General features: G+C 36.6%; 4 protein-coding genes and 1 pseudogene across 5 annotated transcripts; 2 read left to right on the top strand and 3 right to left on the bottom strand.

Annotated features, from left to right (window-relative positions):
• Window positions 1-1253: 1253 nt before the first annotated feature.
• LOC106303390 lies at window positions 1254-1847 on the bottom strand (annotated as a pseudogene).
• A 5596-nt stretch (window positions 1848-7443) lies between these two features.
• On the top strand, window positions 7444-10224 carry LOC106301758 (protein CHLOROPLAST IMPORT APPARATUS 2-like). Its single transcript, XM_013738228.1, has 3 exons — window positions 7444-8923; window positions 9693-9851; window positions 9998-10224. Exons 1-3 carry the CDS (start codon window positions 7925-7927, stop codon window positions 10043-10045), a joined length of 1206 nt encoding a protein of 401 aa, XP_013593682.1. The 5' UTR covers window positions 7444-7924; the 3' UTR covers window positions 10046-10224.
• Window positions 10142-16094, bottom strand: LOC106301757 (ABC transporter B family member 2-like). The gene is made up of 13 exons (XM_013738227.1): window positions 15779-16094; window positions 15493-15547; window positions 15222-15397; window positions 14322-14522; window positions 13991-14250; window positions 13371-13911; window positions 12918-13297; window positions 12317-12711; window positions 12001-12242; window positions 11656-11903; window positions 11045-11457; window positions 10588-10928; window positions 10142-10519 (listed from the first exon to the last, which is right to left on the bottom strand). The coding sequence occupies exons 1-13, from the start codon at window positions 16025-16027 to the stop codon at window positions 10295-10297; spliced, it is 3726 nt and encodes a 1241-aa protein (XP_013593681.1). The 5' UTR covers window positions 16028-16094; the 3' UTR covers window positions 10142-10294.
• A 4526-nt stretch (window positions 16095-20620) lies between these two features.
• Window positions 20621-21496, top strand: LOC106306423 (V-type proton ATPase subunit G3). 2 transcript variants are annotated; one of them, XM_013743038.1, is made up of 3 exons: window positions 20621-20789; window positions 21059-21159; window positions 21231-21496. In XM_013743038.1, exons 1-3 carry the CDS (start codon window positions 20702-20704, stop codon window positions 21387-21389), a joined length of 348 nt encoding a protein of 115 aa, XP_013598492.1. In that variant the 5' UTR covers window positions 20621-20701; the 3' UTR covers window positions 21390-21496. The 2 variants fall into 2 exon arrangements, with proteins under 2 accessions (XP_013598492.1, XP_013598491.1); XM_013743037.1 differs by having other exon boundaries at window positions 20630-20789; window positions 21059-21162; window positions 21231-21490.
• A 53-nt stretch (window positions 21497-21549) lies between these two features.
• LOC106306422 (pumilio homolog 6, chloroplastic-like) lies at window positions 21550-25782 on the bottom strand. Its single transcript, XM_013743036.1, has 10 exons — window positions 25641-25782; window positions 24533-25022; window positions 23423-24453; window positions 23196-23337; window positions 23008-23115; window positions 22713-22925; window positions 22526-22636; window positions 22262-22456; window positions 22013-22184; window positions 21550-21830 (listed from the first exon to the last, which is right to left on the bottom strand). The coding sequence occupies exons 2-10, from the start codon at window positions 24992-24994 to the stop codon at window positions 21808-21810; spliced, it is 2457 nt and encodes an 818-aa protein (XP_013598490.1). The 5' UTR covers window positions 24995-25022; window positions 25641-25782; the 3' UTR covers window positions 21550-21807.
• Window positions 25783-26413: the final 631 nt, after the last annotated feature.

The following is a 26413-nucleotide window of genomic DNA, read 5'->3' as shown; positions in this document are numbered from 1 at the left end:
AAAAAAATTACTCTCTAAAATTTATATGCAGATAATACTTAAAATATTTTTAAAATTTAATTAGTAATATTTTACATATTTTGTAATGAAAATAAAATTATATACATATCAAATAATTTTGGACCCTTTTCAATTTTATTTATTATATTTATAATTTTTTATATATAAAAATATTTTTTTTTAAACTAGACTCCTTAATTATTATTATACGGGGAGACACGGGCTTTGACCCAGTTGCACCGTTTGTCCCCCTGGCAAGCCGGCCCTGTCCGTGCTAAGGTCTCCTACACATATTCACTCCACAGACATAAATATTGTTTTTGTTTTTGTTTTTAGTATGAAGAAAATGTGTTTATACACTATTGTTGAAACAAAAAAGGATTGGATTGATTTTATCAAGATATGTAAGCAACGAGGATTATTCTACTGCCGTAATTTTGACTTTTAACTATATGGGTGATTCATCGACGAAATCACATCGTTCCACTTTTACAAAACTTCCAGTCAAATTACACTATCATTATGACTGGAGTACGTATTGTTTGAAACGATGTCTACTCATTTTAGTGGTCTAAAAAGACTACACTAAATGACACAGAGAGACAACATGAAGTCAAGTATTTTACTACTCCTATAAGAGCAAGTGCATCAATAGTACTTTTAGAATGGTCCTTAGAGTATTTAATTAGTTTATGTAGTTTAGGACTTTGGTTAAGGACTTTTGTTAAAATGTTATTATGGGTGGGACTTTTGATAGGTCCTTAGGTTTATAAATTTTTCTTAAACTAGTTTTTAAAATTACAAACATTTTATTAGTAAAAAAAAATACAAAGTTCAGAAATTAAAACACACACAATTTATTCATAGAAACTTAAAATTACATATTATTCGGAAGATGTTCAAATTTAGCCCATATATTTTCAATCAAATCGTCTTTTAAGTTTTCATGGATTTGTCTATTCCGAAGCCTCGTTCGACGATCCATTGTAGTGCCGACATTTTCACCGATATTCGAAGGCATGTTGACGGTAAATGTATCCGGAACTTCTCTTGGTTGAAACTCAAATTTGTTATACTGAGTGAATGCTGCCCGTTCATCTTCGACAATCATATTATGGAGTATGATACATGCTCTCATAACATTTCCTATTTTCTCTTTATCCCATAACTTTGACAGATTTTTGAGAATTGAACAAGATTTAACAAAACACAAGGATAATCATACATTTTCAATAAACACAAGACATATAAACCTACATACGAGCAGCTACTCCGAAGGCTATTATCACTAACACAACAACCAGAACACCTACAACTAGTTCAAACCCATTACCAAATCTAGATTTCTTTCTACCTAAGTCACAGACAATGCTCTCCAACCTAACCAATTTCTGCTCCATATCAAATTGAACTTCCTTTAACTCCCACAGCTCGGTCTCCTCGTAATCTCTCCAACCTAACCAATTTCTGCTCCATATCAAATTGAACTTCCTTTAACTCCCGCAGCTCGGTCTCCTCGTAACCGACGAATGAAAGGGAATCTAGCTTATCAGTGAGGAGGGTCACTTGTGCACCAATGGCTTTGATCTCCTCTGTAGCCGCGAAGTCCCACCACTTGTAGACATGGCAATCTCCGTCCTGTTTGTTCTTGCAGGTGTAGAACCTTCTCCCCGGGTCAGTTCTTGTGTAAGAAGTGGCTCTCCACCACAGTAGCACTCCTTGGGGAAGCCAAACTCCACTTCAGGCTGCGGAGGGTACTGATGGCGCGCGGCTTCAATCTGAGCTTGGTCCAGCTTCGATCTGAGCTTGGTCCAACCATATTCTATCTGATTAAATAGGACAAACATAACCAGGTAATAACTCCATAACACCTAACCATTATCTACCTAAGTCTAATCAACACTTATTACAAAACTACAAGTACATAGCTATTAACTCTAGTTTACAATGTCAAAATCAAGTTTCGTTAACTACACTACAAGCAGACCACGATATTTTAAAAGTTACTTCCTAATAAAACCACAAAACTATCAAGTTTCGTTAATGTTTTTATCAGAAATATAATACATACTTCCTAACTGACCTAGAATATTGTTTTGAGACAAGTACAACCTATCAAGTTTGATGAGAAGCAACAAGAGTAGGCAATAAATGCTAGCATCGTTCTTTAATGGCACACAAGAAACCATAGCATCACAATCTATCAACGAAACTATAGCAAGTAAAACAATGCAAAGGAACATTCAACTTAACCCACATTCGATACTTCATATTGACGATTCTTTGTTTCTCAAGAAACTATAGCAACTAAACACACATTCGATACTATATTGACGATTCTTTGTTCACAACACAGATTCAGAGGAGATACAACACGAAAACAAAACCCAATCATCCAAACAACAGACGGTTAGGTTCAGAGGAGGTACTAAACGAAATCAGGACTGATTTAATCTAACATGCAGATTCGATTGTTGGTCTAAACTAAACCCAGATTTCGATTCAGATATAAACTATAAACAGATTCGATTTAAGGATTAAACACAACACAGATTCGAATTCGGGATCCTAACGAAGAAGAAACATACCTTCTTCAAATGAATCTACAGAGAATCCGATGATATCGAAGCTGGACAGAGATTGGGGAGAGACTGGGGAGATATTATGGAGAGATTCTGAGAGAAGTCGCCGTGATTGGAGAGAGATGTGCGACGAACCCTATCGCCAAATCAATCGCCGTCGAGAGAGGATCGGGAGAGGAAGAGTTCAGGTGTGTTGAAGAATGTCGTGTTTTGCCCTAACCGTCTCCGACCCTTCTCAAACCGCGACACGTGCCACTAAGGACGCCCATCGAACAGATCTAAGTTAACCTCCGTTGTTTTGATTTTTGGGCTTTTTGATTTATTTTTTAAGCCCAAAACACTAAGGACGTCCACTAAAGACGTTGATGCTGATGATCTAACCACTGAAGATTAGTAGTTTTTTTTTGTCAACACTGAAGATTAGTAGCTATTTTAAACTCATACATTTAAAAACGAAATAATCTAAGAAATTTTGTGAAGAGTTCCAACTTGGGACAAATTTAGTTAACTTCTTTTTTTCTTTTGCAACTTACTTCTTTCTTTTTGTCAGTTTTATGAACATGGTGAAAGGTTTCCGAGTGTAAAGGAAAAGCACCACGTCATTAGTCATTACAGAAATCTAACACATGCAATAAATGGAAGATACTCCCTCATTTGTATTCTCTTTTTCTTCTTTTTTCCTTTTTAAATTTTTATTGGTAAGGAGAGATTCACTGCTGCTGATGCTCTATTTTCTAAAGGTTATTTCAATTTCTTTCTGTGATTGTTAATCTAACGACCTGGAAACTCTGTTTTCTTTTGAAAGTCACAAAAAATGTAATACTACCTTCTCTCAAAAAATAAATAAAATGTAAGACTACTATTCATTACTCCCTCTGTTTTAGAAAAATGCATGTTTTAAATTTTTCACATTTATTAAAAAATATATTATTTTTTAGTTATCAATGCATTATTTACCGTAATCAATTATTCTTCGTAATTTTTAACCAATAAAATTTTAATAAACACAATTATGTATTTTGAAGTTTACAATTTGAAATTAATTTATATTTTAAAAATATAAAATATGTATCTTTTGAAACAATTTTTTTTCTAAAAGATGGATTTTTTTGGAATGAAGAGAGTATCTTCCACGAAATTACATTTTTGTGTTTAATTCCCTATAGCCCTACTTTTACTCCCCTCTGTCTCAACTTTCACCTTTTACAGAGACTGTTTTCGCCGTAACTAACAGAGAGCCTCCATCTATTATATTTATATATAACTTTGACAAACCCTAACGGAACTTTTCTCTTTTCTTATTTTCAAAAAAACTTTTCTCTTTTCTTTGTAGAGCATCCCTATCAGTGAACCGGACCCCCTCTTGGTATTCAAGTTTATAATTTTTTATTATTTTTTATTTATTTTTTTGTTTGATTTAAAAAAAAAAAAATAAAAAAAAATAAGCGGACCAATCGCGGTAAAGTTTGCATTACAGTGATAAACCGAGTTCATCCCAGTAAATCTGCAAAAAGTGAATTCATAAAAATGAAAATATTATATTTTTTTTTTTAGAAATGGTGTAAACCTTGGCATTGAATCTTCGATGTAGATGCTCGCTTCCTTGGTAAGGAAGTCAAGGTGGAAACGCGTCTGAAGCCGGCAACATCATTATTGTTCTTTGACTACCGTATTATTGACTTTGTAGCATTACATTTTTTAAATTTTCTTTACATCCTTGAAATACCACGCATTTATTGTAATACCGAGCCGGTGTCAGAAACCAATCACCGCTCCCATGTGCTTGTATGCTTATTTCAGTTTTATAATTTATTTTTTGGTTTCAATACATTTCATATTATTAAAATACGGTCTTCGATCGTTACTGTTTAAATTATATCATATGCAAGTTTGAATCCATTGCTATTTTTAGAGAATTATTTACGTTTAGATGGATTGCTCTTTCTTAACCATTTGTCATTGGAGATAATAATTATTTTCAGGTAACATTTTAAAGTTTTTTTTGTCAACAACACCTACTCTACTTAAAATGGTTCAGATATCCAATTCGGCGGTAAAAGATCGACATAGATCATAACTTATGGATCAGCATTCACCTATCTTTCTTTGTCAAGATAACACTCACCTATCTTTTTAAAGTTATGAAACAATCATATGTTTAAAATGTTTTTGTTGTGAACAATTGAACGTATTTGATTAATTCATGGGTTAAAAATATAATTATTTGAACATATTTAATATTTTGTAAGCTTGTTAAATATATCCATTACCATACTCGTATTATTGAGACAAGCTCAAAATCCAATAACACAGGAGGATCGGGCCAAGTCAGGAACATGAATCAATTCCAAACCAATATGTGTTTGATCATGCTTAATAGTTGTGAAATTAAGACGTTTATATAGAAGATCGAAGTGTCCACTTCAAAAAAATTAAAGTGACTATTTTGATGTTCTAATTACACACTCACATATTCAGATTTTGGGCCAATGATATTTATCCATAAAATTAGTATTGTGTTTTAAAAGTTAGTGAAGCACTGTATAAAATATTTTAATCTAATTTGTGTAGTTTATGATATAAGACAAAAAAAAGAGTCATATTCATTTGTGTTTGTCAGGATAAGATTTTGTGAGCTTAGACTGATCCCGATCTGACGATATTTTGTGAAAATTTTCGTCACTGTAGGTTTGAGATTCAATGGTGAAATTTGCGTTTCAACGGTTGGCTTTTTTATAAGCTGGTTGCTATAATTCTTCAACAGTTCTGTTTTAAGTATTTGGTAAATTTGACGGTATATTAATCTTCTCTCATGGAAATAAAATTTGGCAGCAGTATTGTTGATTTGTTCATCTTAGATGTTTATGGTGGATTAGTCTCTGGTTACCAGAATCTTAGTGATTGAGGTCATTTTGTTGCCGATACTTCATATTGACGATTCTTTGTTTCTCAAGAAACTATAGCAACTAAACACACATTCGATACTATATTGACGATTCTTTGTTCACAACACAGATTCAGAGGAGATACAACACGAAAACAAAACCCAATCATCCAAACAACAGACGGTTAGGTTCAGAGGAGGTACTAAACGAAATCAGGACTGATTTAATCTAACATGCAGATTCGATTGTTGGTCTAAACTAAACCCAGATTTCGATTCAGATATAAACTATAAACAGATTCGATTTAAGGATTAAACACAACACAGATTCGAATTCGGGATCCTAACAAAGAAGAAACATACCTTCTTCAAATGAATCTACAGAGAATCCGATGATATCGAAGCTGGACAGAGATTGGGGAGAGACTGGGGAGATATTATGGAGAGATTCTGAGAGAAGTCGCCGTGATTGGAGAGAGATGTGCGACGAACCCTATCGCCAAATCAATCGCCGTCGAGAGAGGATCGGGAGAGGAAGAGTTCAGGTGTGTTGAAGAATGTCGTGTTTTGCCCTAACCGTCTCCGACCCTTCTCAAACCGCGACACGTGCCATTAAGGACGTCCATCGAACATATCTAAGTTAACCTCCGTTGTTTTGATTTTTGGGTTTTTTGATTATTTTTTTAAGCCCAAAACACTAAGGACGTCCACTAAAGACGTTGATGCTGATGATCTAACCACTGAAGATTAGTAGTTTTTTTTTGTCAACACTGAAGATTAGTAGCTATTTTAAACTCATACATTTAAAAACGAAATAATCTAAGAAATTTTGTGAAGAGTTCCAACTTGGGACAAATTTAGTTAACTTCTTTTTTTCTTTTGCAACTTACTTCTTTCTTTTTGTCAGTTTTATGAACATGGTGAAAGGTTTCCGAGTGTAAAGGAAAAGCACCACGTCATTAGTCATTACAGAAATCTAACACATGCAATAAATGGAAGATACTCCCTCATTTGTATTCTCTTTTTCTTCTTTTTTCCTTTTTAAATTTTTATTGGTAAGGAGAGATTCACTGCTGCTGATGCTCTATTTTCTAAAGGTTATTTCAATTTCTTTCTGTGATTGTTAATCTAACGACCTGGAAACTCTGTTTTCTTTTGAAAGTCACAAAAAATGTAATACTACCTTCTCTCAAAAAATAAATAAAATGTAAGACTACTATTCATTACTCCCTCTGTTTTAGAAAAATGCATGTTTTAAATTTTTCACATTTATTAAAAAATATATTATTTTTTAGTTATCAATGCATTATTTACCGTAATCAATTATTCTTCGTAATTTTTAACCAATAAAATTTTAATAAACACAATTATGTATTTTGAAGTTTACAATTTGAAATTAATTTATATTTTAAAAATATAAAATATGTATCTTTTGAAACAATTTTTTTTCTAAAAGATGGATTTTTTTGGAATGAAGAGAGTATCTTCCACGAAATTACATTTTTGTGTTTAATTCCCTATAGCCCTACTTTTACTCCCCTCTGTCTCAACTTTCACCTTTTACAGAGACTGTTTTCGCCGTAACTAACAGAGAGCCTCCATCTATTATATTTATATATAACTTTGACAAACCCTAACGGAACTTTTCTCTTTTCTTATTTTCAAAAAAACTTTTCTCTTTTCTTTGTAGAGCATCCCTATCAGTGAACCGGACCCCCTCTTGGTATTCAAGTTTATAATTTTTTATTATTTTTTATTTATTTTTTTGTTTGATTTAAAAAAAAAAATCGAACTAATCGCGGACCGGCACATGTCGTAGAGTCTGCAAAACATTGATAAACTCGCCGGACGCAGGTTCACTGGGAAGAACTGAAGAGAGACAGATTCATCACTGTTTATTATTTTAATATTTTTTTTGGAGTCTGTGTGAACCCCCTTCCCAACTCTCCCTATCCAGTCGGTGACTCTCTCTCTCTCTCTAATCAATCTTAGATGTTCATTGGGTTTTCTTTCTTTCTTTCTTCAAGGTGTCAAATGAACATCTCTATCTTTTCATTTCCTTTCTAGTACACAGAATCTTCCTTTTCCCTCCTTAAAGTGTTGACATTTTTGCTAAATTTAGTAAACAAAGATTTTGTCAGAGGGTTTAGGGTTTATCATCATCCCATCCCACGGGCTACAGATAAACACCCCAAAACAAATCAAGATTCATTTCCCAAAGCCATATTATAACTTTCCTAAAAAGGAAACCTTAAATCTTCTCTCTCACACGAACAGTTGAGTTGGTACTTGGTACAATTCTCAGAACTTTTCTAAACCGACTTTTAAAGAGAAAACTTAATTAAGAGTTAACCACATCCTCAAGTCCAATAGTTATCAGAAATGTACTCCTCTGTTTCTTGATTTTTCAAGAAAGTCGTGTGTGTTTTTTTTTTCTCTCTCTCTCATCGGCAGAGAAATGTCGTCTTGTATAAGCGGCGGCGCCACCTATACTTTCGAGCTTAAAACGATAAAATCTCCACCGTCGAGAGCCGCCTCCTCACACAACACTCCTTCGCCGTCATCTACAATCTCCGAGTCCAACTCGCCTCCGTTCACAATCTCCACAAGAAGGCCAAGGACTCGACGGAAACGACCAAACCAAACTTACAACGAAGCGGCGGCTCTCCTCTCAACCGCCTACCCAAAAATCTTCTCCTCCAAGAGAAGAGCTCCGTCAGATACTCTGTTTCTCGGGATTAAATCTCCTCTCAGCGACTACGACGAAGCTTCCCAGTTACTTCTTCCGTTTGATACAATAGAGGAGGTGTTCAATCCCGCAATACAGACCGAACCGTATCAGTTCTTGGAGAAGAAAGAGTTCAGTTTCAACTCGGAGGTGACTCGGTTTGAGTCATTAGACGATTTCGACGCGGAATCGATTATTCTTGATGATGAGGATATTGAAGAAGGGATAGATAGTTTTATGGGGAGCAATGAATCCAACGCCCGAGAATGTACGACGATGCCTTGGTACGGAAGCTCTATAGGATTCGACTCCGTCACAAACTTCCCATTAGAGCTCGGCTTGAGGAGCTCTCTCCGGGAAGACGACGGCGACGATGACGCGAGCTTGTGTAGATATCCCACCGTGGAACTCGAACACATCTCGCCGAGAATTCAGACCACCACAACCGCCGCCGCATTAGCCGATGACGGAAAATCCGACGCCGTGGATAGTATCAAGAGTAAGATGATCGTGACGGTGGCGGTTGAAAAGAAAAAAAAGAAGACGAAGAAGAAGAAAGTGGCTGCGGCGGCCGAGGAATCAAAGAGCGTCGAAGATCTGAAGACGGAGAAGAGAGTGAGTACGGTTTTGAAGCTTGACTACGATAGGGTTTTAGAGGCTTGGTCGGATAAGGAGTCGCCTTTCTCCGATGAGATTCTTGGCTCGCACGCTACCGGTATAGACATCCATGTACGTTATACTTTTATCCTCTAACTAATCTCTCTTTCCCGCCACATTTTTTTAACCATATCTTTAATCCTTGTAATTGATTTACTTACGAACTAGATCTTGACCCGCGCTTAGCAAGCGCGGATTATTTTATGACGAAAAATTTCACTAATAAGTTAACAAATATTTTATTAATTTGTAAGAATTTTGTGTATTTATAATATTTTTACATTTAAATCAATGTTTTTGAATTCGACCCAAAAGTCCGGTTTAACTGGTTAATCCGGTGATCCGACAATATTAATTATAATGTTGTTTGAAAACATGGATAGTAGTATAAAGAAATGAGTATATTGTTTGGAAACATTAATAGTAGTATAAAGAAAATATTATTAGTGATTTAATGTACGTTTAACTATAAAGTAGGAAGATGCATTTAATTTAAAAATTTACAAAATAAAGTTGAGGTCCAACACAATGTTTCTGTTTTAATAATATAGATCTCTCTTAATGTGTTGACAACCAATCCTTAATACAAGACTTGAAAGTGGTTGTTAACTAGTATTTTCTATTCTATTTTTGCTTTAAAACTCTTAATAGTCTTCTTTTGTTCAATAATCTTTTCAAAATGAGTGAGATTTTGAAATTCTTAAACCAAGAAATTAATGTTTTCTTCTCTATAACGGCACGGATTTAATCAAAAAAACATTAGATGATGCTTTAATAAAGGATAAACGATTTTGTAGCAGCAAATGCAAAAGTTACTAATGTATGAGGGTTTTTGGGACAGGCAATGTTGGCTGAGATAGATTTGTTTGGAGAAAATGGAATGAGGGAATCTAGTGTGTTGAGGTATAAAGAGAAACGGATGAATCGACTCTTCTCCAACTCTAAACAAATTCGATATCAAGTTCGTAAACTCAGTGCCGATCAACGACCCCGTATGAAGGTAATATCTCTATATCATTGTCTTGAAATGGTTGCATGCATTGATGATTAGGGTAGAATGATACTAATGTTTATACATTTTTCATGTGAGCTGCGGTTTTAGGACAGATTCTAATATAATAATATTGTTTGTTGTCTCATCGACAGGGACGATTTGTGAGAAGGCCCAACGTAAGGAACTTAAGTGGGTTATGATTATGAGAGGAAGAGTAGAATCTCTTTTGGTTATTCATGTTTAATGATCAAAGTTGTCTTTTTTTTGATGATCATTATTCCTTTCCTTGGAGAATATCGCAGTTAAACGTATTGATGATAAAGAGGGTTTATAAAATTAGTGAGATGACTCATTCGGCATAATCACATATGATTAACATAACCAACAACGAATATAAAGTAAGATTAATATCTTCCCCAAAACCAAATTAAGAGTTTTAAATAATTTAACTATATAGTATTTAAGGATGTTGTTGCTGCTGGCTGCTGCTGAAGATTGAAGAGGTTAAAATACGGACCAACCTTGTTCAGAACTAGCCAACGGTGGCTGCCTTGCTGTACGATTTTTCCTCCATGTAAAACACTTATTGTATCAGCGTTCTTGATCGTTGATAACCGGTGAGCTATCACAACCGTTGTTCGGTTTGTCATTAACCGATCCAATGCTTGTTGAACCTAATATATCATAAACCCATAAGTCTATGTGGATCAAACCCTAGAAAATATAATTCTTAAGAACTTACCACACGCTCAGATACAGTGTCCAAAGCGCTTGTGGCTTCGTCAAGTAGCAGAATCTCTGGATTCCTGAGGATGGCTCTAGCGATAGCGATCCTCTGTCGCTGACCACCTGACATCTGAACACCACGTTCACCTACTTTAGTATTGTAACCTTCCGGAAGAGAGGTGATGAAGCTGTGAGCGTTTGCGAACATAGCTGACTCTATGACTTCAGAATGAGAAGCTTCTTCGTTTCCGTACAAAATGTTCTCGTAGATTGTCGTTGCGAAAAGCGCTGGTTCTTGTTGAACCAGACCAATGTGCTTCCTCAGGGCTTTCAAATCTAGTTTCTTGATGTCTTTTCCTGCAAAAAAAACCAGCTTAATAAGCTAAGTAACTTCCTTTTGACGCAAGAAACCTAGGTTTCTCAGAGTTTACTTGAGACACAAGAAACTTTGTGTTAATAGTACCAAGACTCACCCTCTATCATGATTGTTCCTGCGGTCGGGTCATAGAACCGGAGAATAAGTGAAATGACCGAGCTTTTCCCAGACCCACTCTGTCCGACCAGCGCCATGCTCTGTCCCGACCGAACTATCAAATCAAAGTCCTTGAAAACTACAACATGTGGTCTTGAAGGGTAGCTGAACTGGATGCCTTTGAGCTCAATCGTGCCTTCCACATTAGTCAGCTCCTCGCTGGTTTCTCCAACAAGCTGGCTTTTACGGTCCAAGATCTCGAATATGGACGCAATCATCTGGTTTCCTTTCAGCAGATCTGGAGCTAGAGCCAATGTTTCACCCATCGCTAATGCCGTCACGATCAAAACCATGAATGTTTTCATCACTATATTAAAGCTAGATATTTTATTATCCATCAAAGTTGATCCGTACCTATCAAATTAAACAATTAACAGTTCAAAAACATATACCAAACATACATTCGTTTACTATAGTATTTATCAGAATATATGATTTATTTGTATTTTTATTAAACTAACCAAACCCTAACTTCAAACATACTCTCCACAAGACCAAAAACATCTGGAACTCCTAGGCTTATAGGTGGAACTTGTCTATATAGAGACATACCATAGAGCGAGGCCATATGAAGAGAAAATGAAGAACTGAGAGATGCCATAGAAAAGTCCGGCTACTTGCCCACGCCTGAAAGAACGTTTGGAAGGTTCTAAAAGCTCTTTTGAGTAAAGTTCTAGAACCTTCTCTTCAGCACAGAAGGCGGCCACCGTGCGGATGTTGCTGACAGACTCTCCGGCCAACATGTTGGCCTTCAGATACGCTTTGCTCAAGTTTCCTCCGTAGCCTTGCATGAAAAGTTTCTATACAAATATGACAAAATAGGTTAAATTAAAATTAACTTATTGCCCACGTAAACTCAACCAGTGAATTTGAAAGACGCAAAACCGCTGCGTTTACCTCGCTGATATGTCCGCTTATAACCAATGGGTATGTGGCCAAGACAACAAGAGTGAGACGCCAGTTGAGCATGAAGGAAATAACGAAAGACGTCACAACGAGACCTAAGTTTTGTAGTAGAATCGTCGACCTATCGACCACTATGGTCTTAAGCAAAGTTGCGTCGCTCTCAAGCCGCGAAGCTAACATGGGGCTCGTGTTGTCCACCTCATCAAACCACCCCATTTCGTTCTTCAGTATCGCTACATAACCAAAATATAAGTTTATTATTGATTTTAAAAACTTGCAAAGAACTTCAAAGTAGTTTGAGACGAACCTAAGAACATCTTTTCGCGGACGCGGCGAGTGAGACGCTCGCCCATAATACCGAAGCAAAGATGCTCAATAGTGTAGACGATGAGGGTGATGGCTGAAGCGAAGCAGAAGAGGATAGCGATCTTCTTGACCTCTTTTTGAGTGCTGTCCCAACCCTTCTCGTAATAGGAAACTAAGGAGTGCGAGACTCCAAGCGCGAAAAGTGGCATCAGAGATCCAGCAATAAAAGCACATAACGTTCCACAAATGCCGTACATCCAGTCGGGGCGGATCATAGAATAAAGACGTCTCATCGTTACTTTAGCCTCTTTGGACTGACCTTCACCTTCCTCTCGAGTTACTGATTCCTTCTCCAAGCAGGAGCTCGATCTTGATTGTTCCCTCGAGTATTGTATACTGAAAATGCAAAAAAGAATGTTGGTAAAAAGATCTCACATCACATCAAAAAAATTAAAAAGATACTTAAAAGTAAAATATTATTCATTTATGATCAATTGGTTTTAAGTCGCAAGTCAAGAAGAATTTGGTTTTCAAGTTGTATTAGGTTTTGATTTTTTTTTAAAACAGTTCTAATGAAAAAATGAGTATACAGCAAATAGTACTTATGTGGCCTGCTTAACGTGCGATCCAAGGAAGGGTTGCGCTCCAAGGAGGAAGCTTCTTGGAGACGAAGGAGAGCAGAGTAGGCTCCATCGGGATTAGATATGAGATTCTCGTGATTTCCAAATTCTACGATCTTCCCTTCGTGAACAACTGCTATTACATCAGCATTTCTTACTGTTGAGAGTCTGTGAGCCACCACCACCGTTGTTCTTCCAACCATAACTCTGTCCAGCGCTTCTTGCACGCTCTTCTCTGACTCTGCATCTAGAGCACTTGTCGCCTCGTCGAGTAAAAGTATCGATGAATTCTTCAGGATTGCTCTTGATATCGCTATCCTCTGTTTCTGTCCACCGGAGAGTTGAATCCCCCTCTCCCCAACCTAGAAAAAGGTAAAAAATGAATTTAGGATTTATAGTTGTTTCGTGTGTTCCAAGGTTTCTATTTTGACTGACCTGAGTCTCAACTCCTTCAGGAAGGTTGTTGATAAATGAAAAGGCTTCTGAGAGCTTTGCAGCACGACCAACCTCCTCATCCGTTGCGTCATCTTTGCCATACATAATGTTCTCGCGAATCGTTGTAGCAAACAGAGCTGGCTCTTGACTAACCAAACCAATATGTCCCCTCAACCACTTAATATCCAGCTCTTTGATATCACTCCCGTCTAGCAACACGGCTCCGGATGTGGGCTCGTAGAACCGCTCTATCAAGGATATGATCGTGCTCTTCCCTGAGCCACTTCCTCCAACAAGTGCCACCATTTTCCCGGCAGGGATGGCTAGGTTTAGCTTGTCAAAGATCAGCACATCAGGGCGAGATGGGTAGCTAAAAGTCACATCCGTGAATTGAATGTGACCGTCCACTTTGCTGAGTTTACGGCCAGATTTTGCGCTTGTTTTAGCCGCCGTGTCACGTTCAATCATCTGAAAAATTGGATAGGCAGCAGCTTTGGCTCGTACAAACGCGGAAACATCCGGCGCTGCCTGTCCAAGTGACCTACATGAACACGAGAACAAAGAGTTTGTGATACATAAAAGATACAAAGGAAACGTGTAGAGCAAGAAAAATAGTATACAGGCCAGCGATGACAACGTTGAGCATGGTAGTGAATGACTCGCCAGCATTGGCGATACCCTTGTGGACCACAACGCTTGTGAACCAGACGAGCAATGCCCATGATAGAAACAAGACACAGTGTAACGAACCAAGACCTAGTCCTTTGATTAAACCGGCTTTTCTTCCGTACTTGTACGTGTTTTTGAGAACTTCCCTGTATAATTTCGCCGCCCTTTCTTCACCAGTAAATGCTTGTACGGTCCTCACATTACCAATCACCTGAGTTCCGACAGAGAAATATAAAGTACACACAAAATCTATGCGCTTTCCTTGTCAGAGAAGTAACTAACCTCTTCCGCAACCTGACCGGCCTTGATGTATGATTTCCGGACACGGGCGATAAGTCCGATGGCAACAAACTCATAGATGCCGCCAGCTAGAGCAATGAGAGGGACTATGGCCAGAGTGACAAGACTTATTTGCCATACGCTCGTGAATCCGATTGCAAAACCGGCTATGAACCGGCTTATATAGTGCAAGAAATTCCCTACCTGCAACGAACCTTACCGGTTATCATAAACTATGAACAAATTTGCGTGATTAAATTTTGAAATAAGCGAACAGGCTCTTTTTCTATTTTTGGTCAAATGTGACCAGGCTCTTTAAGCGGCTGGCTTGATGGAAATAACCAAATATAGGTCAACATTTAAATTTAAACTAAATCATATCAAACTCAAACGTCTTATAAATGCAACATGTAATGCATCTATAATTTATTGGAGTAACAGAAAAAAAATAAAAAAAAATATCAGTTTAAAGATTACCCAAAAGGCCAAAACCAAAGGAAATGCATGTAAATAATATTAATTCATTGGACTAAGCCATGAACCATATGGTGATTCACATTAAAACTGATACGGAGTAGACAACCCATGTGTAGGAAAAAACACGATCCATGTAAAAGGTTCCGGAATTTGAATACCTATAGTGTTTATCGGCCAACGCGTTAGGCGGTAAAGTTTACTAGGTTTGCACATAAAAATTTTGAATAAATAGATTTGTGTATATATTTAATAGAAAGGAAATTTGAATGTATTAAGTTACTAATTAGTACCACACACACAAAAATTGGTCTATTATGAATCTAATCATTGAGCTAATTCAAAATTTTGTCAAAAACGCAACACAAAAACATAACCTAATTATATAATTACTAGTTTATACCAGTTAGATTCGGTCTAGAGAGGTACCTTCTCAGAGAGTGCGTCTTGGACGACGAGCATGTCGGACGTAATGGCGGATATGACTTCACCGGTGGAAGCTTCAGTATCAAATAAGCTTATGTCTTGACTTAACATTGACCGGAGATAAGCTCTCCTCATTTTTGCTGCTTGCCTCTCTCCCGTATGCATCCAACATGCAACTTCTGTTTCCAATTTATTATATTTTATCCATATAACGAATTATAATTCAGAGAGATTGCTTTAAAAAAAAAAAAAATTCAATTATGTATTTATTTACCTATCCATGATGAGAAAAGTATAACCACACTGAGATATACAAAATCCAACGAGTACTGCACCAAATAAATTAGAAAAAATTAAGCCGAGCAATCATAAATAAAAAAAATATACGTGATTAGCATTTCACTCGAATTTTATTTGGAGTAAATATTAATTTAATTCTGCTCCAAATAACAAATTTTTATAGGTAAAGTTGTATTCAGTTTCCAAACCAGCCGAAGAGACGAAAGGTTTTTGTAACATATAAGGATTTAAGATCATATTATAGGAAAATAGATAAAAACCTTGGCGACTTTGTGAGAGGCTTGGTGTCTATCCATATAAGCAGTACCAATAATGTTGATAAGTTTGCCAAAAAAAATGAAAAAGACCGGAACGGAAGCGCCGTGAATGCACGCGCCGATTGATCCGAGAGTCATGAGAACGCAATCGTTGAAATCTGCGAAGGAAAAGAGCTTAAGAAATGACACATTTGGCTTCGCCGCCTTCTTCTCCTTCTCCATCTCCGTCGCCAGATCATGGGACGGCTCCATTGTTATCGGAAAGTGTGTCTTTAGTTGTTGGAGAGGGAATATGAGAGAAAAAGGTAGATAAAAATAAATCGGGAAAGTGTTTAGAGAGGAAGAAAAATGAGAGGTGATGCATTAAATGAAAGAAGACATATTCGGTGATAATAGTTTGGTATGAAGCTGTGTGTGTGTGCAGGGGCGGACGTAGAGCATGAGCAACGGGGGCACGTGCTCCCATCTACTTTTGAAATTTCTTAACAATAAGCTTGATATTTGTACAAGTGTCCCCGATCTTAAAAAAAAAATATGTATAGTGTAAAATTGTGTGTGCCCCCAGCTAGTTGTGATCCTAGATCCGCCCCCGTGTGTGTGTGACCCTTACTGATAAGGGAGTGTCTAACAAAGTATGATCTCCCGCTTTATTTTGAATTGTTTGTAGTCTTTACCGTATTATATTGGTAGTTATTTACTTGAAGTTTTAAGTTGGCTCAAGGCAAATGTAATGAATCCAAAAAGGTTAATAATGGTGAGAGGAACAACTATCAGATCTTAGTGTGTACGAGTTTGCGACTTTGCGTAACTAAGGTAATAATAACTTCTAATTAGAGATGTCAAACAGGTTTACCCATCCCCTCCCGTTCCGTACCGCGGCGGATTTGTCATCGAGCGGGTCACAGCGGACCTGTCCCGCGCAGGCTGCGGTCCTCAGAATGTCGGTCCAAACCCGTACCGCATAACATATAGGCATTCGCGGGCCGTCCCGCAGGATGCCTCTTTATCAAACCGCCTACTACAGCTTCCGTCATGAATGTTCAAGTAGAAGAGTTGTGTAAGAGAGTTAAAGAGAGCTCATTGAGCTTCACTAAAGCCTTATCAAAATCAATGCCATAAAATTTTGTTTGTGCTTGCGTTCTTGAGTTAAAGCTTTTTTTGTTATCAGCATAAGATTTTATTAAGTTTGAATCTGATTGAGTTGTTGTCTTTGGAATAACTTGGCTCAAGTGTTGTATGTCTTCATCAAACCATCTCCCTTTGTAATTCTTTGGATTTCAAAAACAAAATCGTGAACCATTTGTCAAATTATACAAGTGACATGATATACAACTAACTTTTCCCCTAAACAACATCATTGTAACCAAATTTAATTTAAGAAAAACATCATTTAACAGTATTGAAAACAAAACCAATCAACTTAAACAAGAAATCTCACATTGTAATAAAGCAATTCATAGTTGTGTGTAATAAAAAGAGAAAACCAAATCAAAACACTACCAGAGCTCGAATCGTCATCGCTGGAGCTGGAGTCGTCATCGCCGGATATCGAATCATCATCACCAGAGCTCGAATCATCATCGCCGGAACTCCTTATTTTTTTGGGGCAACAGTCACAAGAATCACTTTCTTCTCACTCTCTCTCTCTCGTTTTTTTTAGGTAAAATAAGAAATGAAAAAAAAATGCAAGTCTATGTAATCCCGCATGACCCGTTTCGGCTCATCCCGTAAAAAACCCAGTCCCGTAAAGACCCGTCCCGCGAGGTCCGCAAATTTACGGGCCTAAAAAACCTCGTCCCAATACTGTTTCGTGACAGTTCTTTATGGGCCACGCCCGCAGTCCAAGTCCATGATTGCCATCTCTACTTCTAATTTACTATCATCTAAGATTTTTAAAATTTATCTTATAGCATTTTAATTTCATCTCTATTGTCTCATTAAATTTCTTACCAAATATTAAATACTAATATTAATATAAAATGTTTGAATCTCTAAAACTTGAATTATATTTTTAAAAAAATATTATTTGAGAATTTATTTTAAAAAAAATAATAGGTCAAATAGTTCATTTAAGAAAATTTTGAAAAATATTCAAATTCCGCCATTTTTATGACTTTCTCAATCATTTTAAAAACATCCATGGAAGATGACAAAAAAAATCATCCATGCAATTCGGAAACTGATAATGATACAGCGACATTAGTTTATGTACCTTGAGCGTAATATCAACAATTGTTATAAATGGATTTGTTTGTATCCTTTATATGATACTAGGGCCAGCCCGCTCTACGGACGGGATGAAAATTTAAAAACAATTTAAACAGTTAGAATGAATGTTTAATATAAATTTGTATCATATAAAAATATATATATTAGTTAAATATTGTACATGTTAATGTATTTGAATACTAAATAAACTATGAAGCTACCAATATTTGCTTTGATTAGGGATATTTGCTTGCTTTAATTACTGTTGAATAAACTATGTAAATTAAGTTGGTTGGTAAGCTGTTAGTACAAAACTATATGTCATGTCTTGGGATTTTTGCTCTTATACCATCTTTTTTTGCAAAAAAACTCTTATATCATCTTTCTTTTGGGGTTGGTACGTTCATCGGGTTTAGTTGTACGTGGTTGTTGTTTTGATTAAGTTATTTAAAGTAGTTTTCTTTTCATGGTTATATACATGCAGATTTCCTTTTTCTTTATTTGGCCAAATATTGGAAATTATAAATATACCATACTACTAAAAATATTTCTATGTATATATAATTTTTAAAAAAATATTATTCAATATTTATTCCACTTTGATTAGGACAATAAGTTGAATCTATCTTAGACCACAAATCATAAATATTCTCAGTCTTATACATTTTGTTCTTTAAGTTATTGTTACTTTTATTTCCTTTTATACATTTCTCTTAATATTTATGTATGCATCCATAATATTTTTTTAAAAGGAATTTTCATTAACTAATGTATTTATTGTATTTTTAAATATATTATAGTTTTTGTGCACTTTATTAAATTTTTCTGGCGTTGGTGGTATTTGAAGTGGTTGAAAACCTGAATAGATATTTACTTTCATAAAGTTTTTGGTGTATGTTTAAAAATAAAAATTTGTAAAAGCTTTTAAATCATATGTATAATATTCTGACGTAGGTAATTGCAAATTTGCTGAACTCATAGATTTGTTGCTACTTTATAAATTATCACAGGATGATGTACATAGGGTAAAGTTTGCTTTGATGATAATATAACGTCTATATCGTAATGTATGTTTTTTTATCTACTATGTATTAAGAAATAATTAACACATTCAATAATATTAAAGAGTAAAAAGTCATGTCAATTGTTCATAGTATAAGCCCAAAGTTAAACTCAAGCCCAGCCAAAGAAATAAAACCCAGAAGACGGACACGTGTCGGCCTGTAAGAGAGTGACTTTATGATGTGACGCAACAGGAGGGAGACAAACATTTTTTTATATATATATATATAAATATATTACATGTTGTATCATTGTTGTAGAATTTCAAGTGAAAATTTGATATCTTTTATTTTATTTTTTAGATAATTAAATTGAGATCTTTTAATCATTTTTGGATTGCTTCAGTATTAGTGGGTAAAAAGGGAAACAAAAAATATAGAAGTAGACGTATCGATACTTCTTATGCCCATCTACTAGATTCTATATAAAGTATAGAGAGATCGACCCAAGGAAAAATCTTCAACTTATAAAAAAAGTTTTATTCATCTCCGGAAATTTTGAATGATGGGATACAATGCTTGTTCGTCACCCGGAAACCAACCGTGCATGTGCGACATGCATGAGACATGAGGGAACTCAAAATTCATACATGTGCAATAATTGTTTCCATTACCATTGCTTATTCTATTGTTAAGTTTCAATAAACTTATGAATATAGAGAAAACTGTCTATGCAACAAATATTGTTTTTAGCAATTTTCAAGACATTCTTTGTTTTTTTGTTTTTGAAATTTAAGACATTCTTTGTTGAAGAACAACAAAAATCAACAAACTAAAAGGAGACAAAAACATCAAAGTATGGCCTCTGAACAGCAACCATATATTTAACCAAACCATCGCCGCGTTAAACGCAATGATGACAACAGCCCCGGACGAGACCACTATCACCGCCTTGAATCGTAGAAGACAAGACGCTATAAGGATAATTAAAAATAACCACATCCTATTGATCACCATCTTATATTGTGAATTTGATTATATTTTTACATGATCCTTACTTTTGTTTTCCAACTCGAACGACTTGATTATGTTTGACAAATCTATAATATGGATGTGACAATTTTATCATTATTATTATCCTTTAAATAGGGAACGCATGGTGCAAGATTAAATGCAAATTAATGATCTAACTGCATGTGCATGATTTAGTTATTTTGGGCATTCGACTTACAATTGTATTTATATGAGTGGAAATGACTTATTTGAGCTGGTTATTAAAGATCTAACTAATATTTTTTCTTTTGCTAATTCTGCGAGCTAGTTATTTGACACATTCAGAGCTGAGGATCAGCAACGTAGATTATTCGCTAGCATGCAATGACTGTTGTCTTCTTGTATGATCATCTTCAGTAGCCAGTGATATGCAGGCCTTAGAGAATGTATTTTACGTTTATAATCTATTCTATCTCATAATTCACACAGCATATATAGATCTTTTATATATACCGATCCGGTGATCACGCAATGTTTTGTAAACACATTCTAATATTCAAAACAATTAGTCAGAAACTAACTCCATGAACCAAGGAGAGAAAAGCTCTCCATCTGATTAAAACCATAACAGAAGACGCTCATATCAACAGTTTCCATCTCTGGCACCCAAATTTGCAAAAGAAATAAACACAAGTCTTCATTATCTTTGAGGAGAACAGAAGCCATGGATTCTTTAAGAGGCCAAGGTGGGATTCAGATGCTTTTAACTGCTGAACAAGAAGCAGGCCGGATCGTTTCAGCTGCTAGGACCGGTATGGTCTTTCTCTTTGAGGGCTTCTCAGTGCCGATCCTATAATTTTGGAGGCTATAAACAATTTACTAAAAAAAAAGAAAAAAATTAAACAATTTGGGGATTTATATTTATATATTTTTAGCTCAAAAAAATTTGGATTGAAAAGTCAGTGTTTCACTTGGTTATGCACATGTAGGGCTTTGCCATTTCTTGGCTAGATCACTAAGATTTTAGTTTTAATTCCTTTTATCTTTTCCTTTTTATTTTTGGTGGATGAATGGATATCAGCTAAACTAGCAAGAATGAAGCAAGCCAAAGACGAGGCTGAGAAGGAGATGGAAGAGTATCGGTCCCGATTAGAAGAAGAGTATCAGACACAAGTTTCTGGGGTAGTTTGTACCAAAACAAAAATTAACTAGTAAACTTGATTTTGTACTCAAATCCTTACGTTTTGTTTCAGACGGAGCAAGAAGTAGCTGCAAAACGTTTAGAAGAGGAGACAGACGGCAGGATCCAGAACCTTAAGGAGTCTAGTTCAAAGGTCTCTAAGGAGATTGTCAAAATGCTCATCAAGTATGTTACCACTACTGGAGCTATTCTCAATACACTCACCTCATAGTTCCTTATTTTGTTGCTACGTTACCATTTTATTTTATTTTATTTTATTTTATTTTGAGTTTTTCTTTCTATTGCCATGTGATATGCAAAACGACTTTGCATTTACCTTCTAATGCGATGACAAATTATAACGATTTGAAATGAATAAAACTGTCCAGAAAAGTTTGGAATTGTTTTCTGATGAGAATCCACAAACCAGTTACAAATACGAGTGTACACTACTGATACAATTATCGATATTTACCAACATGGCCACACATAACGGCTAAGATCAAATTCTAAAGTACAAACAACATTCTCCACAATCATTGTGGATTGTGAAGTGAACCTTTGCAATGAAATCTCCATTTTTCATGAAATAGCGAATTGTATCTCGACTATATCTGAATCAGTCACTGTATTGAATCAGAAGAAGCCACTCATCGCCTCGATTCTCGGCTTTCTACACAACAGATTAAACAAAGCAGGCATCTCAATGAAACAATAGCATACAAACTCTATTTGGTTGTGTACTTAACCCTGCTTCTCTCTATACAAGACATGAAGACAAATCTTTATGTTCCTAAGATTGTGATTCTGCACCTATTCAAACTTAAAATTTGAAGTTGAGGAAGTTAGTAGTACCTTGACCAAAGGGCTGTTCCAAACGAGTGACAATATGTTTCCCATAAGTGTACTTCTTCAAAGCAGAAGCGTGCATCCTGACTCTGCTGACCAACACTACACGCTGATCAATACTACACGTCTCGAATATCTTCTGCACCACATAGTTTCCATACTGGTCCTTCATCATCATCTGTTAAAAAGGTATCTTAGAGTTAATAATATCCTATCAAAATAAGATTAAAGATTTTGGTCCATTTTTTTGCTCACCAATAGACTATCATAGCTCTCATCAGGCCCTGCAATCTCTTTGATGATGAGATCCCTCTCAATTCTACCACCATGCTCCAGGCACTTCTCTATAACATTTGATGCAAATTTATGTAGGCTAAGCTGCACGATGTGCCCTGATAGTTTCCTCACGATTCTCTCTCGTTCTTCAGATGTCCCTTTCTCCAATACATGCTGCCAAAATAGCCAACATTGGTTTTTAAGTAATGATTGGTTTGGAAGCTGTAGATATTTATGACAGACCTGTATGACGTAATTGCCGTATTGATCCTTGCAAAGGACACGTGCTGACTCCAGTATCTCCTCTGTGATGAACTGACACTGATGCTCGTTCGAGCAACGCTCCATAAGCCTCTATACATTTAACACATTTGTTCTTTGAGTACTAATGCATAGAAACATAGTCTGTTTAGGTGAGTTTCTTAGTAACCTGTATGACACGGCAGCCATAAGGATGCATAGAGAGAGAGGAGACTTGACCACGGAATGCAGATAACATGAAACCAACTCTGTCTGCGTGGATACTCTCGATGCATTTCTGGATGACATGGTTTCCATTTTGGTCTCGAACACATCTCATGACATCTCCATCAAGTTCGCGTGCTAAACGAACTCTCTGGTCAGGCTCTATGACATCAAGTGCCTACACCAGAAACAAAGTTTCAACCATGAGTCTTTAAACAAACTCCCACGTCCAAACAAAAAAATGGAAGTGGCTTGGTTACCTTTTGTATCACGCGACAACCGTACATCTGCATACTAAGTGGTACTATCTGTCCCATGAGCTGATCAGCAAGTTCCATTCTCTGTGATGGGGTTCCGTATTCGAAAAACTGAAACAGATATTGCAAACAATCAAGAAATTGGATAGAGTCTGAGAGAGTACGACATAGGCTCAAGTTGGAACACAGACCTTTTGAATGACATAATTGCCAAACACATCTGTCATTAGTTTGCAAGCATGAGGAAGAAGTTCCCTGAAGACAGCTTCTTTCTCTTCTGGATTACAGTTCTCAAGCTTTTGCTGAATGAATCGGCTCCCGTGCTGATCCGCACTGTAAAGACACCAAGGTTTTTACTAAAAGTTTGTTACCAAAACCAAGACAATGACTGGTGAAAAGAAAGATGAAAAAAACTTGCCTGAACTCAACAATGTGTCCTGTGATGTCTGATAAACCAAACCTCCTGCCTTTTCCAGACTTCAGCTCTTCAAGAAAATTGCACAATCTCGGACCATTGGTACCTTCCAAGCTTCCCTGCTGCTGCCATCCAGGGTATGCCTCTACATAGGGGACATAGCCCGGTGAAGGAGGAGCACTAGGCAGATATTGCACCACATTTGGCTGGACTCCATAGTAATTAAGACCCATATTAGAGTTATTTGGTCCCCTTATTTGCCGGACGAACCTTGACTCATCTTTATGAGGCTCAGGAGCATTCTTATGGTTCCCTCTAGGAGCATTCACATGTCCTAATGCCTGTTGACTGTAGTGCATATACATAGGATCTGGAAAAGAAGGTTGCCCTGGTGGAGCATAGAAACTCTCAGCACCTCTGTGAACTACATTCCCCGCACTCGGCCCATGTAACTGAGGAATATATTCTGGACGGACAATAAGCGGAACTGAACCATGGGAAGGGTATCCAGGTATGTACTGTGGGTGTGGTGGGATCATGTTAGTGTATGGTCCATAACCATATTGCGGAGAGTAGACACCAGGAGACTGCATGTTATAGACTTGAGCTGGTGAAGTCACATAACCCGTTTGCGTAGGCGGAGTAAAGCCTGGAGACTGATGAAGCACATGCTGCTGACCATAATGAAACTGTCCCGTGGTCCCGTTAAGACTCTGATAACCCATGTTGGCGCCATTTTGAATCCATGTTACATTACTTTGTTGTGGATACATCTGCCTTTCTGGCCTTGCACTCCTTGGTTGTTCTCTAGGGTGTTTAGCTGTCCCTGGCCCAGATATGTTAGTATTCTTCATCTTAGAGATGATAGTAGACTCATCGAGACTCTTCACAGTGCCAACTGAAGCAGGATTATCTTTATCCACGACGTCACCTGACATCTCCGAGAAGTTATCAATCTCATCCGCTGTGTTCATTTCACCATCTGAAGAGTTAGGCCGACTATGCTGAGGGGTTGGACCAGAAGAACTACCATCCTGCAACCGAAAGAGAAATAACTTTATCAAAAACATTGACATTAACATGAACTTCGAGAAAAGGAAGCAGAAGCCGAACCTGCATAGTATCTGCCAGACCTTGCGAAAGACTAGTATCCATCACATTAGTACTATCTGAAACACTATTAACAGATTGCTGTTGAGGAGAGACTTCATCCTCAGACACTTCCTTGTGAGTAGAAAGTGTACCTTGGGGACAATGAATGGGAGTGTTGACTATACTCAGTCCCTGGTTACTGCTAAAGCTACCTACACGACTGTCTACGAGCTGATACTCAGTAGTAGGGTAATAAACAGGTGGAGAAGGTGTGCGGGTCAGGTTGTGTTTATTAGGATGAGTGGTCAGAGGCTCCTGAGCTGCCCTGTCGTGACCCTGTCGCGACAAGAGACTATCAACAGCTAGAAACGATCCCTCCATGCTCGGAGGCGCACTCTCACTTCGGTTAGGAACAGAAACAGGCCTAGAGTTAGACCATCTCTCGTTGTTACCAGACATCCTGATAGGATTCTCGGTTGCCATTGGTCCAAAGGTTGTTGCTTTCGTTAGTCTACAACATGAACCAGAAGGGACAATTAACACAAACTAATCATATTCAAACAAACGCACAGTAATTCATCAACATGATAAGTAAATGAGCTTATTTGTGAAATCATGTTCGTAAACAGAGCAAATGCTACATAGCTTCTTAATCATAATCTCTAATTTGCCTCAATTTAATACATTTCTCAAGGAAACAAGGAAGAATCTGCAGAAAGTTTCAACCTTTCGAGTAGTAAAAGTGTATAACTTGAAAAAGTAAAGAACACAGAACAACCGAGAGCAGAAACTTAAAGACTATGACATATAATCTTTATCAAAATCTCTAATTTTGCCCATCCCTCTAGATAACAAGTATGAACACGCAAGAAAGTTTAAACCTTTTTGAAAATCAAGCAGTAAAAAGTGTATAACTTGAAAAGGTAAAGAACACAGAACAACCAATACTATGACATATCTACATGACCATGTAAATGCTTCTAGTAAGAACGAACGAGAGAGAGAGAGATAAAGAGAAGAAACAGAGTGTTAGTATGACGAAAGTGAACACAAAGAACTTAGATTTCTTATCCCTAGAAACAAAGAAAGAAGTGAAACGAGGGAAAGAAGAAGTGACTGCTTCGCTTACCAGAACGCGGGGACTATTGGGGGAAGGAAGCGGATAGATTCACTGTTAACAAACCCTAGAGTCTGCTGCTCTTATTAAGTCGTCAGAGTCAAAGAGACAAGGAGGAGAGAGAGAGAGAGAAGAGACAAGGGTATTGATTGCGTTGGTGTCTTAAAATTTAAAGTGACTATCTTTGGTTAACTCAGTCAGATTTTTTTAAATGTTTTAGATTTTTTTAAATGTTTTAGATTTTTTTAAATAATGGCAATAAAAAAGAAAATGCTATTTCCTTCCACCGTTACGGTGCTTTCTTTCTTCCACGAAGTTTGTGGAGTTTTGACTTTTTGACCATTATCGGTTCACCAAATTATAGTATTCCTTCTATATTTTTTTCATTTTGTATAAAATACTTTTGTTCAAGAATTAAAACTGGTTAACCACAACTAACTTAATTAATCTGGTTTTAATCATCTCTTTTAAACACTCTACATAGTTCTGTGTTTAATAAGTGTATAGAAAATATTAGGGCTGGGCAAATAAACCGAACCCGAAAATTCGAACCGAACCCGATCCGATGAAAATAAATCCGAACCGATCCGAACCCGACATAAATACCGAATGGATCTTGTTTTATGGTATTTCGGGTTATGGGTATTATCCGAACCGAACCCGAAATTAAATGGATATCCGATAGAACCCGAAACATTCAAAATGCCAAAAAAGAACTTGTACCAAACATGATTTCAATTCCTGATATGTAGCCAAAATACACTAAGATATTATTAAACATCTAC

The sequence above is a fragment of the Brassica oleracea genome, chromosome C7, assembly GCF_000695525.1.
Source record: "Brassica oleracea var. oleracea cultivar TO1000 chromosome C7, BOL, whole genome shotgun sequence".
Classification (NCBI taxonomy): domain Eukaryota; kingdom Viridiplantae; phylum Streptophyta; class Magnoliopsida; order Brassicales; family Brassicaceae; genus Brassica; species Brassica oleracea.
The sequence above is the reverse complement of the archived record's forward strand: the minus strand, read 5'-3'. Positions and strand labels throughout refer to the sequence as shown.